Genomic DNA, 18,576 nt, shown 5'->3' on the forward strand with positions numbered 1-18,576 from the left:
TGTTCTGCACAACAACAAGAAGAAACCCTTCTGATTATTTTTGCAGAATGGTTCTGTTTCAAAAATTTTGTTGTCAGATCACAAGAGTTTGATTTTTTGCTCCACTCTCCCTTTTTCTCTTTCTCTGAAAGTGGCAAGACAGAATATGCTTGGGACTTCATATAAACCTCCCTGTCAAAGATTTTATCAAAATCAGTATGTCTCCATGAAATGTGTCAGTGTGTGTTACGAAACAGTGTATTTAAATGAATACAGACTTTGTTAGAAATGTAGTCACCACCTGTAATCAATAGTAATTTTGCATCTTATCTTCTGAAGCAGTAATGCCTCTGTAGGATCCAATAAGCTACGACTGAAATCCTCACCCCTGCAGGCAAGGCCCATACAAGTACATAAGGGATTTTAAGTGCTGTTGTGCAGAACTCTGTGTTTTAGCTGCAAGTAAAGTGCTGTGGCACTTAGGTTACATGCAATCCATGTAGGTACAAGGCCAACAGACAGTTAGGAAACCTAGTCATTTGGGGAATTTCTCAGGGAAATCACCTCAGATCAATTTTGTGGACAATTTCAATACAGGAGACAAGAAGGGAGCAAGTTATCTTATTCTTATATACAGGTAAGGGCTGAGACATGTTAGTCCTGAAAGCATTGGGTACTGAGCAGTATTAAAACCCAACTGTACTGCTTCATTAGAAGGATGTCTGTAAACCACGCTTCACAAGTACTTAATTTTCACACTAAAATCCAGATCCAAATCCACTTTTCATTAACCGCCTTCATATTAAAGTCCAGTGACCAGTTGGACAAGACCAGATGGATCAGTTTTGCTACAAAAACAATAGCAGAATTGGCTTCAAATTAATAATGTCATAATATTTCTCAAAGGTCTGTGTCATTGCAGCCAGCTTGTCCAGTCATATTCCAGCCAGCTGGGATGGGAGTGCAACTAAATCCCGGAGATTCTGGTCTCGCAGGTGTCCTTAGGGGTTTGGCGTTTGTCAAAAAGGAGCTCTTGTTCATTCAAAGTGCCAGGTACCCAAGATACTGGTTGCCCCCAACGTTTGCCAGCAAGTATTAGGGTTCTTAAGAAACCCCAGCCCCACCTAGAGGTCTCAGAACTTTCAGGTTTTCAGGCCAGTTGTTTCTGCCTGCTGTTCCATTCTCAGGGAAGCTAAATTACAAAGTATTGGGATTAGGCAACCTCAGGGAACACCTAACACCCCAAAGTGTTAGGTTAGGTGTCTCCCAGGCTGGGGTGGTGTGAAGGTATGCATTAATGCCATAATCTTGAAAAACTTGACATCCCGATTCTTAGGTAGGTTGTCAAGGAGTGAAGTACTCTAAGCCAGCAAGAAGCAAGCCAAACAAACGCCTGTCAGGAATTGCCTGGAGAGCAAGTTTTGAAACTCCCTTGTATCTGTCAGTAGACCCATTCACAAAGTGCTTGGCTTTACACAAATGACCATTTTCTGGCAGAAGAGCTTCTGACAAGCACTAGTTTTCACAGCTACCTGGAAAGCTGTCGGTGTCAGCTATTTCCATAGACAAGGTGCTGGACTGGTCCCACCCAGTCTGGTAAATCCCATGGTCTGCTGTTTCCATATCTGTAAAATGGAGATGTAAATAAAATAAGAATTACTTGCTTCATAGATACGGTGCAAAGTTTCATTTTTTCCTCCAAAGTGCTTTGAAATTCTCAGATTGGTGAAAGTACAAAATATTCAAACAACATCTTAATAGAGCCCTACCTAAAAAACAAACAAACAAACAAAAAACCCAAAACCAAACAAAAAAAAAAAAAAAAACCCAAACAGAAACATAGGCAGCAAAGAGAATATTAAGAAACTAGTTGTATTTACTGGCATTGTTTTTAGGAAGCAGTTACAGGAACAATACAAAATCAGCAGGTAAGATTAGAATTTGCTCTGCAGCTGTCTGGATGTTACGCGTTTAAGTTAACAGAAGCATTGCTAACTACTAGAGGTTTTTATACTTTGTCCAGAATAGTTGGCTCACTAATACAGAAGATACTTTTCGATTTCTAGGCCAGTGTTCTCCTGGGCACTATTCTTCAGATGGTTTTAAACCGTGTAGAGTCTGTCCTCTCGGTACGTACCAGCCCGAACCAGGAAGGACCCTCTGCTTTCCCTGCGGCGGTGGCCTTGTCACCAAGTACGAAGGTGCTGTTTCCTTTCAAGACTGCGAAACCAAAGGTGAGTTTCAAATCTTTCCACAATTCCTATTCCTGCTGCTTGCCTTTTCCTTTGTAAGCTTGAATGCCAAGGGGCTTTGAAAGGCTCCAAAACAAACGTAGTCACTGCGTGTAGAAACAGGGTGTGTGATTAAATTAAACGGTCAGGAAAGCTGTAAAATAGGAATGATCTCCCGAGGTCGCAGAGACTGACCAGGGTTTATGGTTTACTTTGGAATTTAGCACAGGCAGGTACAGAGTCAGTGCCGCAACTGGTAAGTGAATTAGCCCCACTGTATGGCAAGAAATAAGACAAACTTGCATTAGACAATGTTTTAGCCTTCACATACTGTATATTTTTAGCAATTAGAAAAAGTAAATGCTGCAGAAATTATACGAAGTTAAGAATTGATTATGAATGGGGTAGGCAGAAACTGTAAACGTGACGTTGCGTGTCCCATGTAAACTTCTAATGGAAACAAATGCATTTTGGTTTAGTTACTGGAATGACACGCTGGCCTGGCAAACAAACCATCTAATGGAAACATCTCTCATGCTATTGTGAAAGACATTTTTATTGTTGAGGCAGATGTGTATCAGCTTCCATTAATTACAAACTCATTGGAAACCACTGTATTAAGTATGGTGAGAGACGTGTAGCACGTGTTACTAGTTTGAAAGGGTTTAGCTCTAGTCTTTGGAACATAATTCTAGTTAGAAGGTCCTTTTTAATAGGAAATACATGGTGCCTTTTGTTCCTTTTATGGACTAATAGATATATTGCAGAACAGGGATCATGAGGCACATCCAGGGTAGAGGGAAGTCCTCTCTGCACTGGGGATTGCAACTTTCTGAAAATAATACACCTCATACCTTACAGTTCATTGTTCTCCTGGACACTACTACAACTCCACAACACACAGATGTATCCGATGCCCTGTGGGAACATACCAGCCTGAATTTGGTCAAAACTACTGCATCACCTGCCCTGGGAACACAAGTACGGATTTTGATGGCTCCACTAATGTTACACACTGCAAAAGTAAGTTGCATTTTTTATTAGTTGTGAGATGAAGCATATCTTTGGATCTGAATCGCAACTTGAAGGTTCCATCTGTCAGGCTGGACTTCAGTTCTGTATTTCCTAGTTAGCATACATTTACTGCCAGAAGGAATATTAAAAATGGGGAAAACAATGAGGAAAAAAAACCCAGAAAAGTACCAGTTGTTTGGATCTGAATCGCTACTTGAAGGTTCCATCTGTCAGGCTGGACTTCAGTTCTGTATTTCCTAGTTAGCATACATTTACTGCCAGAAGGAATATTAAAAATGGGGAAAACAATGAGGAAAAAAAACCCAGAAAAGTACCAGTTGATGCATATGATTGTTTTGGCTTTAATGTAATTTGGCAGAGCGCCAGCTACAAGTTAAACTACAGAGCTTCTGATTTCCCAGACCCTGTGAATTGTCTGGCAGTGATGCATATTCCTCTATGTCTCTGTCAAGCAGAGTAACTGCCATTCTTCTATGTATCTTCTTCTACGTATCTTCTTCTACGTATCTTCTATCAGAATAACTGCCATTTTATAATAATCATAAAACACTAGGAGACATGGTCATGCATACTGCAATTGCCAGGTTATTGCTTATGACAATGAAATCATAGGGTTTTTTGCAGTACTCTGCCTCCTGTCATCAATTGGCATTTTGAATATCCCCAAGGATTCCAGTGCAGTTCTATTTGATCTTTTGTGAATGACTGATTCTTTTAAGCAAGCAATTTTTTCATCTCTACCATGTGAACTTAAGAGAAAGTCTCTATAATAATTAGGTAATGTCATCTAAACTAACTATTCATGTGCAAGTCTGTCATAAGTTTTTATTCTGATTACGTGCCATGTGTCTTTGAAGCCCTTTGTCATTTCTGATTAGATATTTGTAGGGAATTTGAAGGCTTGGATTAAGGAAAATATTTATACATATATCTAGTTTTATGTGGGTGAGTAGGCCCGGAGAGATCAAGCGTAAGTTACTTACTGAATCAGGCTTCTGTGCCAAATTCAGTAGAGTTTTGAAAACTCTGAAAATAAAACTGATCCATCAATGGAGATTCTTTATTAACTGGTTTAATCTAAGCTAAAGCAAGGCAGCTCTGTAATCAAGGTAAGGTTGGCTGTTAGGATCATTACACTCATTCAGCTGAATTAGGTTAAAACCCAAGTGAAGTTAAACCAGAACACTTTCTGCACGGCAAGCACTGTGTGAACACCTCCACAATGGGATCATGTTTACTTACCTGTGTTCGTTTCTTAATCAAATGTTAAAGCAGCCTGAATGAAGCCATTGAATTAGTTTATACAGCAGAGAATAAGGTTTTGCAAATCAGTTGGAGCAGCCTTGCAGATCAAGTATTCCTTTAGAGGCTTTCTGTGCTAAACAAAGAGGCAGCTGGAGAATGTGTGTGCATTTCTAAAGCCACAAGGAGGAGTTCAGACTTGCTCTTGACAGATCTAGAAAAACACTTTGAATTAGCTAATCAGCTAACACAAATTCCAATTTATATTTCTCCACAGATCAGCACTGTGGAGGAGAACTTGGGGATTATACTGGTTACATTGAATCGCCCAACTATCCTGGAGACTACCCAGCTAACGTTGAATGCATTTGGAATATAAATCCACCCCCAAAGAGGAGAATACTCATCGTAGTACCTGAGATATTTCTCCCAATTGAAGATGAATGTGGTGATGTTTTAGTAATGAGAAAAAGTGGTAAGTTGCCAGACATGGGTTATATAAATATTTATTGCAAATTGACTGAGTGGAAAGTTCATATTGAAGCGACAACTGTCTTCATCTATCTGGTGTTTTTAAAAGGATTGTTGAATGAACTGGCACAGCAAGTTAAAACAGAACACTGTACCTATAACAATTAACAGAGTGATATTAATTATTCAAGTGTCTCGGCTGAATCATAAAGCAATTAATGTCTGGCCCAATTACCACATGGGATAAATCACTGCCACTGTAGAAGTCAACAAAGCTATGTGATGTTATATCAGGAGAGCTATCTCCTGTCATCTGTACAGATTGTGCTGTCACTTACCCTTTGCAAGTGTATAGATGCTGCAGTTGTTGCTAAATCTGTGCAGTGGCACAGGCTGGTACACCTGACACCCCCAAGAAATCAAAAGTTTCCCCAATTTTATGTGGAGTGGGGCTTGCAGTGTGTCTTTGATTTTTAAGTTAATTCAATAACTTCTGAAGTTAAGACACCAATGAGATGCATTCCTTCTTCAGTCCTATGTAGGCATCCAGATTCTGGTGATCTGTTCTAAATCTCCAAGGAGCACCAGACCTGAAAGGCAATTGTTTATATGGAGGTTTGCTTAAAACAGTGTATTTTACTTGCTAAAACAGTGTATTTTATTTGCTAAAACAATTTTCACAACTTTTTATCCTTGAGGGCTTGTGTTAACATCTCTATATATCAGATTAGTACAAGAAGAAACCTGCTCACTAGAGACAGAAGGAAATTAGTTTGTCCAGATCAGTTTTTTAAAAGCAAAGCACTTACTGTAGCAAAACAAATCAGTTGTCATTCTAATCCCAAGCTGCGGTTCCAACAGTGAGTAAAGCCAGGCACATTGGGGAAAAGTTTGACCTTAGTACCAGTACCAGTACCAGTACCAGTACCAACACTGGAAAATGAGGGGAGTTTTTCAGTCATGTTTTGTGATCACTGTATGTTCCAGAGTTACAATTAGATCCACTTTTTCGCACTTGAAGAATCCAAATGCCATTCAATTCAAAAGGTCCCTTTTTGCTAACATTGGTGAAAGCTGAATCAGCCCTAGCAACTTCAGATTTTAGGTTTATTTTCCCTAATTATCCTGTGGCTATGGAGGGGTTATTTTGAACTAGGTAAGAAGCTATTTTTTCCTTTTGTTTGAAATTAATTTCAACTTACAGGAGCCTCATGATACATTCATAAGGATTTGAAGACATCCTGCACCCTCCATCTGTTACTTATGTTACAGGCAAATGGGGTCTTTCTGTTTCCCAGCTATTAACCTTGTTCCAATATAGATTAATGACATTTTCTTTTCAAACATACAGCCAGATGTTTTGCACTGGGAGGTACTGGTCCCAGTAAGAAAGGCACTTAGATTATGTATGGTATCATTTTAAATGCTGCCTCAGTGGGTGATGCTGCTCTGGTCAGAATGACTACACCAGGCTATTACATCCTCCAAAGTGGTTTATTGCTCTCAGATGAACTCCCCAAACTGGGCGTGTAAGGAGCTGGTTACCACACCTGCCTTGGGGTGCAGCTGACTTTTTCTTACCTATCGGGCCCCAGCATACGGGAAGCTTGGAATTCAATGCTGAAGTAGTACACAAAATAAGTAATATTGAGAGTAATTTTATAAATGTTAAAAATTACCCCTGACACCTCGCTGTATGCTTATGCTTCTTGCTGTGGGACAGAGGGGTTCTCACCACAATCTTCTGCTCTCAGAAATTTGTCAGCTGGGAATTGTCTTGTCAGTTCATCATTTCTGATCTCTAGATCAGGAAGGGTGCAAAAAGTTATTTTATAAAGAATGTTTCTTAAAACATTTGTTTATTTAACCTTTCTAGCTTCTCCTACTTCAATTACTACATATGAAACATGTCAGACTTACGAGAGACCTATTGCATTTACCTCAAGATCGAGGAAGCTGTGGATTCAGTTCAAGTCAAATGAAGGAAACAGTGGCAAAGGATTTCAGGTCCCCTATGTGACTTACGATGGTGAGAATGGGATTGTTTTCCATCTTTGTGTCATATCTGAATTACAGAAAATTGTCATTTAGAATCTCTCATACACCGATTACAGAGACAGAAGAATTAGGGAAAACTTGATGTAACTCATCAATGTAATTGCAGTGAATTACTTTAAAACCCATCACAAAGACTTTGAAATAATACCTAAGTTTACTTTTACTACTTTTTTCTAATATTTTACGTGGACATGAGGTTACATAGAATTCTTTAAACTTAATCCTTATCCCACTGAATTCAAGGACATTCCTTTTAAGGGGAAACGGTTTTAAATTGGAAGAAAAAAGATTCAGATTAGATATCAGGGAGAAATTCTTTCTTGTGAGGGTGGTGAGACACTGGAACAGGTTGCCCAGAGAAGCTGTGGCTGCCCCATCCCTGGAAGTGTTCAAGGCCAGGCTGGATGGGGCTTTGAGCAACCTGGTCTGGTGGGAGGAGTGGACACGAGGTTACAGAGAATTCTTTAAACTTAATCTTTATCCCACTGAATTCAAGGAGATTCCTTTTAATTGGCATTTATCATATGCGTAATGAGAATATCATTAATTGCTGTGCATTTTAGGAAGCCTCTTCATCAAGTCCTACTGGTAACCCACACAATTTTGAAAAGTATAAATTAATGAAGTCACATTGGCATTTATCATATGCATAATGAGAATATCATTAATTGCTGTGCATTGCCTCTTCATCAAGTTCTACTGGTAACCCACACAATTTTGAAAAGTATAAATTAATGAAGTCACAAGTCCAACGGAGAAAAACAAAGATGCAAAAAGAAATAATCTCTCAGTAACCACTTTCATAAATCCATACTTTAAAACAGTCTGGCCTGTCATATAAATTATGCATGAAACTGCATATTTTGGAATTGGGGATGATTTCTGTTTTGACAAAACAAAGACTTTTCTGTGATACCTTTGGCAGCTGTTAGCCCATCTCTGTTCCAAACACCAATGCAATTTTGTGAATGATGAGAAGATCTGTATTAGGATGGTCATTCAGGCATCAAAATGGGAGCTGTTCTCAGGGAAGGGTGCCAAAAGTTATTTTATAAAGAATGTTTCTTAAAACATTTGTTTATTTAACCTTTCTAGCTTCTCCTACTTCAATTACTACATATGAAACATGTCAGACTTACGAGAGACCTATTGCATTTACCTCAAGATCGAGGAAGCTGTGGATTCAGTTCAAGTCAAATGAAGGAAACAGTGGCAAAGGATTTCAGGTCCCCTATGTGACTTACGATGGTGAGAATGGGATTGTTTTCCATCTTTGTGTCATATCTGAATTACAGAAAATTGTCATTTAGAATCTCTCATACACCGATTACAGAGACAGAAGAATTAGGGAAAACTTGATGTAACTCATCAATGTAATTGCAGTGAATTACTTTAAAACCCATCGCAAAGACTTTGAAATAATACCTAAGTTTACTTTTACTACTTTTTTCTAATATTTTACGTGGACATGAGGTTACATAGAATTCTTTAAACTTAATCCTTATCCCACTGAATTCAAGGACATTCCTTTTAAGGGGAAACGGTTTTAAATTGGAAGAAAAAAGATTCAGATTAGATATCAGGGAGAAATTCTTTCTTGTGAGGGTGGTGAGACACTGGAACAGGTTGCCCAGAGAAGCTGTGGCTGCCCCATCCCTGGAAGTGTTCAAGGCCAGGCTGGATGGGGCTTTGAGCAACCTGGTCTGGTGGGAGGTGTCCCTGCCCATGGCAGGGGGGGTGGAACTCGATGACCTTTGAGGTCCCTTCCAACCCTAACCATTCTGTGATTCTATGATTCTATGATTAATTGGCATTTATCATATGCATAATGAGAATATCATTAATTGCTGTGCATTGCCTCTTCATCAAGTTCTACTGGTAACCCACACAATTTTGAAAAGTATAAATTAATGAAGTCACAAGTCCAACGGAGAAAAACAAAGATGCAAAAAGAAATAATCTCTCAGTAACCACTTTCATAAATCCATACTTTAAAACAGTCTGGCCTGTCATATAAATTATGCATGAAACTGCATATTTTGGAATTGGGGATGATTTCTGTTTTGACAAAACAAAGACTTTTCTGTGATACCTTTGGCAGCTGTTAGCCCATCTCTGTTCCAAACACCAATGCAATTTTGTGAATGATGAGAAGATCTGTATTAGGATGGTCATTCAGGCATCAAAATGGGAGCTGTTCTCAGGGCAGAAAACAAGGGTCTGTTCCTGACTTTGCTGCTGACTTCACGTATAATCTTTGACAGTTATTTGATATCCCTGGTCCTGCTTCTTGATCTCTAGAATGCAGATAATACAGAATTATTATCTAGAGAGAGTAGTTTTCTGGGCTAAGTTAGTATTTGTATGGATAATTAACAATTACTGTTCTAAAGCTGTGCAGTATTTTAATGTGTTCAGATCAGTTTACAGCACCTTGAGAGACACTGGAACAATTAACCAGATACTAAATTTCTCAGGTCTGTCTTGAAGAGGAGGTCTATTTAATGTCTGGCTATTAACCTCCCAAAGGATGCCACAAACAGTCACTCAACTGATCTTTATTTTTCAGAGGATTACCAACAGCTAATAGAAGACATTGTTCGAGATGGACGATTATATGCGTCAGAAAATCATCAAGAGATTCTAAAGGTAAGAAAATTGTGCTTTATCTGAGGATAACCAAGAATTCCTTTTACTAAATGTTTTCCTAAGATAGTTCTCATTACCGTGATAGGGTCATAATATTTAAACCTCAAGTGTGACCCCCTGTTGAATTCTCTGTCTTCTGAGGGTTATGCTGGTATTTGCAGTAGCACAAAATCAGTAGCTCAGCTGGGCTGAGCACGTGCACGTGTCCTTGGCTGAATCAGGAGCTCTGTGAAATGCACGCTAGCATGATCGTATATTAGAAAAATTAGTTAACCAAGAATGAAGACTCTATTGTTTGAAGAGCCTTCTTTAGCCTCAGTCTGGCATGTGTTTAACTGAGTCATTAATTTAGAATTTCCTGTGTATTAAAGAATGTACTTACCTAAATCCCTGTCCTGCCTCAACAAGACACAACCGTAATGTAGCGTTGCAGGCTGTTCATGAAATGGTTTTCCAAAGGCACAAGCAACACATTGGAGAGAACTCTGGAGGAAGGCTGCTGCGCTGACATCTATAATGACTAACTAATTAAAACTGAAAAAAGGCCGTTCAGAAGGCAAAATTCAGGCTTGTAAATGTACATTTTGGAAGGACAGGAACTGATTAACAGCCAGCTCCCCTGGCCAGGGCTGCCCCAGCCCAGACAGTGTTCTCTTACTAGAGCTCTGAAGTTGCTCAGGTCCCAGCTGCAGCACATACAGTCATGCGCAGGCTCAATTGAGGCTCCGAATTAAGGCTTTACCAAGGTACAGGAGAAGGTCCTTAAAGAGCTAAGCAACACTGAAGACCAGCCTTCTCTTGTTTGTGGAGGGAAGGCCCTAGACAACAGCATGAAACGGGCTGGAAGGGCGGTCAGAGGCAGTTTGCAATTCTAATGTCTAACTTCTGCAGCCAGTTTGTGGTTAACTCAGCTGCTACCCTCTCAGTTCACGACCTTCCAGGAATGCTAATTGCAAAAAAATGTCCACTACAGTAGAAAGATTCATCAGTATGAAACTCCACAGCAACATGGAATAGTTTCCTTACAGGGCTTTACCTGGAATCAAGTTTTGCAAAAAAACCACCAAACTGGTTCATTAATTTTGAAAGCTGTGCAGGCACTAAATCCAAACCCTATTTTTATCTAATATATGTGTTGTCTCCCATAGGACAAGAAACTGATTAAAGCTCTCTTTGATGTACTGGCACACCCACAAAACTATTTCAAGTACACAGCACAAGAATCAAAGGAGATGTTTCCCAGATCATTTATAAAGCTACTGCGATCAAAAGTTTCCAGATTTCTACGACCATACAAATAGTTTACTGGTACTCAATTTTTGGTTACTTTGCATTCCTGTCAAATATTGTCTTTTCTCCATAGTAGAAACATTTGCTAATTTGAAGGCTCTTTTTGCAGTCTTTGTTTTCAATTGTATATTGAAGAATACCTATAATGTTTTATAATCTTTAAAAGCCAATGTTCTCAATGGGATTTTTACTACAAAAAAAAAAAAACTGCATCCTTGAGTGCATCTAGTTGAAGATCCAGATTTGTGTCTGCACTAGTGTATCTTCACTTCCCATTTGAAATTACATAACGTAGAAAATATTCTTTCTAGCTTTTTATTTTTCATCAACAGTAACTTTTGTCAAAGCAAAGAAGGAATCTATTCCAATCTGATTAAACTACCTGCGGATAAGTTCTGTTGTAGAAAGAAGTATGTAGTATAAATAATATTTGGATTTTGAATTGCACTTGAAGTTTATATTTGAATCTTTAGAAGAAAACAAAACAATCTAAATTTTGCTATTTCTCATTTGTGGTTTAGTGGAACCTCTGTCCAAGTAGAAATCAAAAGGGAAAAAAAAAAAAGAAGAAAGGAAATAAAAAGAAGCAGATGTATAATTTCGGTTTATGAATTACATAAGATTGAATCCCATGCCCTAATGTCCTTACGTTTTTATCTGTCCTCTTCTAAACTTCTTCAGAGGTTTGCCACTGTCAGTTACTTCATTGAAACAGATTTAGCTCTGGATTTCTATTGGTCCCTTTGAAGGCATTTACCATAGGATAGGTGAGAAATGAACAACAACAGTAGTAGTCTGTTTTTTCTTTCCGTTAATAGAGCATCTAATTAAGTACAATATATAAATATATAAATATATACTTCTATTTGTGGGTACATTAGTAATGTTATCTTTAGTTACTGTAAATATTATTCATGCTTAAATCTTTACTCCCACACACCCTATTTACTCATATCTATTTGTAACTTTGCTTAGATGATTAAATGACTTCTCCAAGTGCTTGTCACTTCCATTAACGCCAAACTGAAGCCTTTTGAAGTTTTATAATACAGGATCATGGTTTACTCTGGGACAATCTCTCTCGACATACATTATTACAGGAAAAATTACGTAAGTTAAGATGCAACTGCTGTCCAGTAAAGGGTCAGCTGTTGCCTCTTTGCACCCCCCTCACACGCAGACCAACATAGTTACCCCAGGAGGATGACACACGTGAGAGAAGCTCACTAAAGAGGAATTTTTGTTGGATCTGCCATCTCTAAACTGCTGGGAACATACCTGTGTCACAGGCCCAGCCTCTAAGGGAGGTGGGGGGGTGGACAGGACAGTTTGGCAGCCCAGCCAGCTGAGTTGGAGGGCAGGCTCTGCAGTCTTCAGAGACCCAGTGCTCCCTTTTATCATGAATTTGCAATTCACGGTGCCCATCAACCACGGGGACTGTATGAGCTGCAAGAGAGCCTTAGCCTCATGGTCAGGCCTTCTTCACAGAACGACGGGTGCTGGTGGGTTAAGATGATGATAAATCCTGTGTTTCCTGCTGTTTCGTGGCACAGGAGCTAATTTCAAGGAGAAATATATTTTTATTAATATTTCAGTCTCTTTACTTTTAAGTCCCTTCCAGTTGTGTATCATTCTCCCTTCTGATCCTACAAGTCTATCATATGGAGAAATTAACTCTCACACCAACATCCTTTCAGAAAAAGACTAACAGACAGTTTTGCTTCACTGCATCTTTTTTGCATATCTACCCTGTAGTTTACCATACCCTACATACCATACCATACATACATTAAAGGTGGTTATGGTTAACTTCTTAAAATTTTTTGTCTTTGACCAAGTACTGTTTAAATTCGCAAAGTTGTTGTACAAGTGGTTGAATACCCCATTTCTACAAGACAACTTAAGTGTTTTCTTGAGTTTTTCTACTTAGCCATCTTGTAATTTTGCTTGCCTTCTTTTCTTTCCTGTTGAAGAGTATAATTTTTTTTCTTTCTATTGCTGAACCCTTTCAACTTAGGGTCTAACAGCTCAATTTTTTCACTCGTGGATCTTACGTCTTTGACAAGCTTTCTCTTTAATACATTTTGAAGTGAGGGTTAATATATAAATATATATAACATCTGCATAAAAGTCCTTTTTAAAGGCTGTTAAACCTCACTTTTTGTGAGGATATTAAAACTACTTTTATTAAATATTCATTATGGGTTACTAAAGTGGACATTTGAAGGAGAACATAGCATCAGTCCTAGATTCAGTGCGTGCCTGGAACAAAAAAAAAGTTACGTGTATTTTTTCCTTAACAGAAGTTATTTGTAGAAAAAAATTAAACCTTAAAAAAGCAAAAATCATTTTAGGTACTCAGTCATGAATAAGTGTAGAACTAAAAAACTACTTCAGCCAACAATATTGCAAAGTATAATAGCTTATCAAGAATGATTAGAATGGGTCAGGATTGCAGCCATCCTCCTAAAAGATACGAAGGATAAGATATGAAAGATGTAGAGATAAATAACTTCCTTGTTTGCTGAACAATTTACAGTGGCCGTTAGTATTTCAGATTTCAGTAAGTGAACTTTGGAACCTGATGCTGTGCAGTGAGTTTAGGAAAATCCTTGCTAAAATTTTTGCTTAACGACACCCGTGTTTGGATGTAATAGGGCTGAAATCATTGCCTTCCAAATCCAGAAGCTCCTGGCAGCACCGTAACATTTTGCAGGTTCTTAGCTACATGGGGAATCCAGCGCCAGATAGCGACTACGAGAGGGACGTGTCCCAGTTGTGGCCACTGTCACTGGGACCTGGGCCACTGTCAATAGCTGTGAGATGTGAATACAGGAGGGACTGGCTGCATTTAGGTGTGGTGCAACTCGCTGTGACTTACAACATTAGGCAAAATCTGGGATTTGTCTAGTTCATCCTGACAGACAACCTGAGACAGGTTGCTCAGAGATTTCTGTAGCAAGTGCACACTTCATGTTGCCGAAAGCAGTGAAAGAAAGAGAATAATTGGGCCTTCAAAGGTATAGAGTGAAATGCTTCTGAATATGGAGGGGTTTCATATGTGATATATTAGAAAATGAGTCAGATTTTAGTGTTTGCAGCTCTCCATGGAAATGCCCTTGGAGGTACAAATTTCTAATGAAATAAGTAATGACAAGTGGCATATAGGACTGTCTGAACCAATTTCGGCTGATTTGTATAGCCCAGAATTTTTACATCAGCTCCAAAAGTTAAAAATGCTTTGACTTTCATACTAGGTTCACAGTTACAGAAACTAGCAGTCATCCAATAGAAGGTGAGCCCAGCTCTTCATTTGTTAAGGTAGACGTAGGATGTCTTCATTGTCAGAAGTCAGAGAACCTATTGCTACTATACAATAACGACACAAGGAATGTCTTCTTCTATGGAGAAGATGTAGACACACGTGGGACTCAAAAACTATACAAGGAGAAATATGGACACCTTTAATAAAAACAGGTTCATGAAATGAATCAATACATTGCAGAATATAAAAATTTGGCTTTTACTCTAAACATGAAATATTACATATAAACATATTCAATAAATACAGGCCTGTATCTGTTCTTACAGAGTTACATCTTGCATGCAGGATAGGGGCAACAACGTGTTTGTGTTATTACAGGATGGCTGAAGAAGCATCCATTAATGATTGCCCAATTCCACATCACAAACCGAGCTTTTCATTTTCAATTTGGAGATGCCTGTGTGCTGAAAAGCTGCACTTGTAGCACTTACCATTTTAAGCCTCTCCTCCTGCTTTAAATTCTGCACTTATTTGTAATGGGGTGTTGGTGAATCATCCCTAACCATTCTCATGTGCCACCAAATTGCCAGCTGCATACCTGCTGCAGTCTGGGAGATTGCAGCAATCAGAAGCTGCTAATCAAGCTCTAAGTCATGCTGTGAAAGTGCTTGTTAGTGATTGCTGTGGGCAAGGTGCCTGTGTGTGTGTGTCATTTGAGTACACGAAGCACCAGGTTTCGGTATTCGATAGATTGCCACTTGCATCTTTCCTGCAATAGCAAGGTTTATTCTACCTTGAAGATTTAGCTCACTGAAACTGGATTTAAAGCCACTGAATTCTTCTTTCAGCCTGTTTTCTTGCCTTCTTGTCCTGCCTTCCTTCCTCCATCAATACATTAGATTTTTAGCTAAAGACCATTCTCTTTTCAAAAGAAACTGATTTCCTTATTGTGCATCCCCCATAGAACAAAGTTAAATCACAGTGTGTTATAACTACTGACGATTTAGACTGACCTTTCCTACACATCAGCTTCATACTAGGATAAGCTTACTTAAAACTAGGTTACCTGGTAAGCTAGATTTTGTTTTGTTTAAGTTTAGTTTTAGACTAGCTTAAATAAACACAGGCTCGGCTGCAGGGTTTTCAGAGAGTCCACATTTTGAGTTGTCAGCTGGTTTTGAGGGAGCACAGCTCGCCTACGGGCCTCTGTCTGTAAGCAGAAGGCAAGGATGATGCCACACGAACAAGAAACGTGCTTACATGCAGTCAACATTCAAAGAGGAAAGGCCAGCCCCACCCCATGCCCCTTTGTAAGCCTGCCCAACAGATTGATCTGGTCAATCTTATCTATGAACAACCCAGTTACAATCCTGCAGATAACAAGTTACGAACTTGAGGAGCAAAAGCAGTGGGATGATTCTTATACAGGAGCTGCTGGAGGGTCTTTGCCAGCAAAACTTAACCCCTCTGAGACAGTTCCCATGTCCAGTCTCCAATTAGAATCATAGAATTGTCCAGGTTGGAAGGGACCTTTAAGATCATCTAGTCCAACCATCAACCTAACTCTGAGTTACCTTTGAGTGCTCTTAAAAAAGAAGCTGGAGGGAAATCTTCAACAACAGAATCCGGTAGCAAATTTCTCAGCCACCTCAGAGGTCTGGATTTTCCCTTTTCTAGTTGTGGGAATGAGCAATACACACAGTTACTTGTACCTGTGTCATGAGTTCAAGTAGGAGCATTTTTTTTCATAGTTTAAAACCACTGATTGATAGGAATAGTAGTAGCTGGAGAAGTTCTACAGGCTCTCAACACTTTGAGACTTTAATGAAATAGTTTTCTAGGATGAGAGACTGTTGTAAGCACTTGGGGGCAAAAAAAAAAAAAAAGATACTTTTGTCTCCCATAAGAATTTATGGAAGAAGCAAAATTTCTGTAAGGTAATATAAACCTATTCCTCAGTATGAGACTTGGATTCAGACAGAAGTCTCATGTTTTATCATAATGTTTTTCATCTGATTAGAAACAGACTGAGAAATAAACAGTCAACAAAACTGTTATCTAAGTATCTGAATATATACAATTCCAGGTTTTTTTATTTCATTTATTTATTCTGTTTCATCACTAAGCTTTTAATCTATAAAATTAATATGTAATATACAAGAGTAAAATGTACAGAAGTACCTTTAGATGTAATAATTTAAACCATCTGTATTCAGAAAGCGAAGATAACAAGTTTAAAGATATACAAACAATTGCAATTCAATCTTAGCTGAATTTCTCAATATCTAGAAAAAGAAGTGGCTTTGCTTAATTAAACGTTATTTTAATGATTGTGAAAATATCTTTTTTTAGAGTTTGTTCTTGTTACTTTTTTAATTAAAATTATTTTGTAAATATTGTTTTCTATGTTTTATACCTTAGAAAGGCCGTTAATTTGCATTGACAGCAGCAGATACTCATCACAATGATTAGAAAAGTACTGTGGGAGACCAGGGTGGATGCGGTCAGTAGTCAGATTCATCCGTCCAGGTTACTGCTCCTGTTCTTTCTGCAGTCTCACTGGTGGCACTGGGAGACTGCTCTGGAGCAATTTAACCTGCTTGATAGTCAATGCATAGAATTGACTATCAAGTGTCATTCTGAAGTGCTTACCATCTTCATAACGTCTAAAGGATATCTATTTTAAAGTTAGTTCTTCTTCTGTTGTTAGGATAAGAAACAACACAAAAATCACAAATTAAAGGGAATTCAAAAGATTATGCCCAAATACAGTACAAGACAAGGAAAGGAATGGTATCTCTGTGCGCGTAGGTAGCAGTGGAAGTGATAAAACCTCGTATTGGATGGGATCATAGAGCCTTTTTTTAGGCAAAACTGCCTCTGAGGTCAGTAGTAGTTTCACCTGCATAAAGTTCAGTGCATCGTGTCCATCATCTGTTAAGCAGGAATTTCTAGTAGAGTAGATTTCAGGGGGAAATACCTGTCTGTGTAATATTGGTTTCTGTACCAATTTGCTCCGTGTAAAATCACTGGGCACGAGTGACCTTTTGAACTAAACCCTTGTAGATGCTGCTGGGAATTCTAAGCTTTATTATGAATGTAAATTATGTACAAACAGCTATTTCCATATGAAATGTACCATGATAGTTTAGAACAAAGATAGTGAATAACTGTACAAAATTTGATACTTAGAAAATAAAACACAGTGGTCTAAGCTTTACCAATATTTTAACAATACTGTCAGATTTGTAGTAGAAAATGTTGTTGTAAATGTACCTTATAAGAAAATACATTTCCTTTTGCCTCTGTATATTAATAGCTTTGATTTCTATGTCAAAGCTCAAAATGAAGCATGTAATAAAACTTTTGTTAAAGTCACTTTCATAATAAACGTAAAATGGAATGGATACCCCTGCCTGCCATTTATTTGTGTACATGGAAGAGGCTCCACACCCCAGTGTAATGTAGACAGAAATCAGAAGAGAATGTCTCTTTTTTAATAGCATTTACATATTTCGGCCTAATTTTCATCTTTAGACAACAGAGAGCTTTTTCTTTCTCATTGAACAATTGGAGTTTGTGAGTGCTGGGACACTGACTTAAGTTCCTTCCAAATACACTGCAAGGAGAGTTTTTGAGAGGAAGAAGAAATCCTGCAACAGTAAAGCACATCACCAACATCCCTCCAGGACCTTGAACCATTTTTTTCAAATAACTCTGGCATTATTATGTCTATATCATGCAGGTGCCCGTGGCCCTCTACTGAGAAACACTCTCAAAGGAAGAAAGAAAGAGGAAGGAAGCTCTCTTCCACCCATGGCCCTCTACTGAGAAACACTCTCAAAGAAAGAAAGAAAGAGGAAGGAAGCTCTCTTCCACTGGTGGGCCTGATGGGCTATCCCACCACAGGCTGCCGAGAAGGCTGGTGACTTGCAAACTCACCTGCTGCTTGTCCCACTGAGGACTAGGTTAAGAGGAAACTACGCTTGCGCCCAAAATGATGATTTCAAGAGAGATCAAAAGTGTCCTTTCCCCTTCTAGCCCTGCTGTAGAAAAAGTATATTTGCCTAGGCCCTCCTTGCCGCTGAATTTTATGATGATAATTACACTTTTGCAGTCCAAGATTACAAAGTAAGTAGAATTTGTAGAATCAGTGGCCTGATTCTGTTAATGATGAAAATGCATGATGGCAGACTGACAAAAAATAGACTATCTGTAGTGACACAAAAGCTCAGTTAGATCTGATTTAAGTCATTGTTTGCAGCTTGAGAAGAAGTGCAAGTTGTCATTAAGGGTACACAGCACGCTAGAGCAGCCAGAAGAGCACAGATGTTATTAATTCAGCTGATAACACCT

General features: G+C 38.6%; 1 protein-coding gene across 1 annotated transcript in view; it reads left to right on the forward strand.

Annotated features, from left to right (window-relative positions):
• The window catches only part of SCUBE1 (signal peptide, CUB domain, EGF-like 1), a 266,905-nt gene extending 249,278 nt beyond the window's left edge, over positions 1–17,627 (forward strand). The window contains exons 20-25 of the mRNA XM_014940071.1: positions 2,046–2,213; positions 3,072–3,233; positions 4,765–4,962; positions 6,835–6,987; positions 9,586–9,665; positions 10,814–17,627. Of these exons, the coding sequence (XP_014795557.1) occupies positions 2,046–2,213; positions 3,072–3,233; positions 4,765–4,962; positions 6,835–6,987; positions 9,586–9,665; positions 10,814–10,966 (914 nt within the window). The 3' untranslated portion in view covers positions 10,967–17,627. The remainder of the gene's footprint in view (positions 1–2,045; positions 2,214–3,071; positions 3,234–4,764; positions 4,963–6,834; positions 6,988–9,585; positions 9,666–10,813) is intronic.
• Positions 17,628–18,576: the final 949 nt, after the last annotated feature.

The sequence above is a fragment of the Calidris pugnax genome, unplaced genomic scaffold (assembly GCF_001431845.1).
Source record: "Calidris pugnax isolate Ruff unplaced genomic scaffold, ASM143184v1 scaffold36, whole genome shotgun sequence".
NCBI lineage: Eukaryota > Metazoa > Chordata > Aves > Charadriiformes > Scolopacidae > Calidris > Calidris pugnax.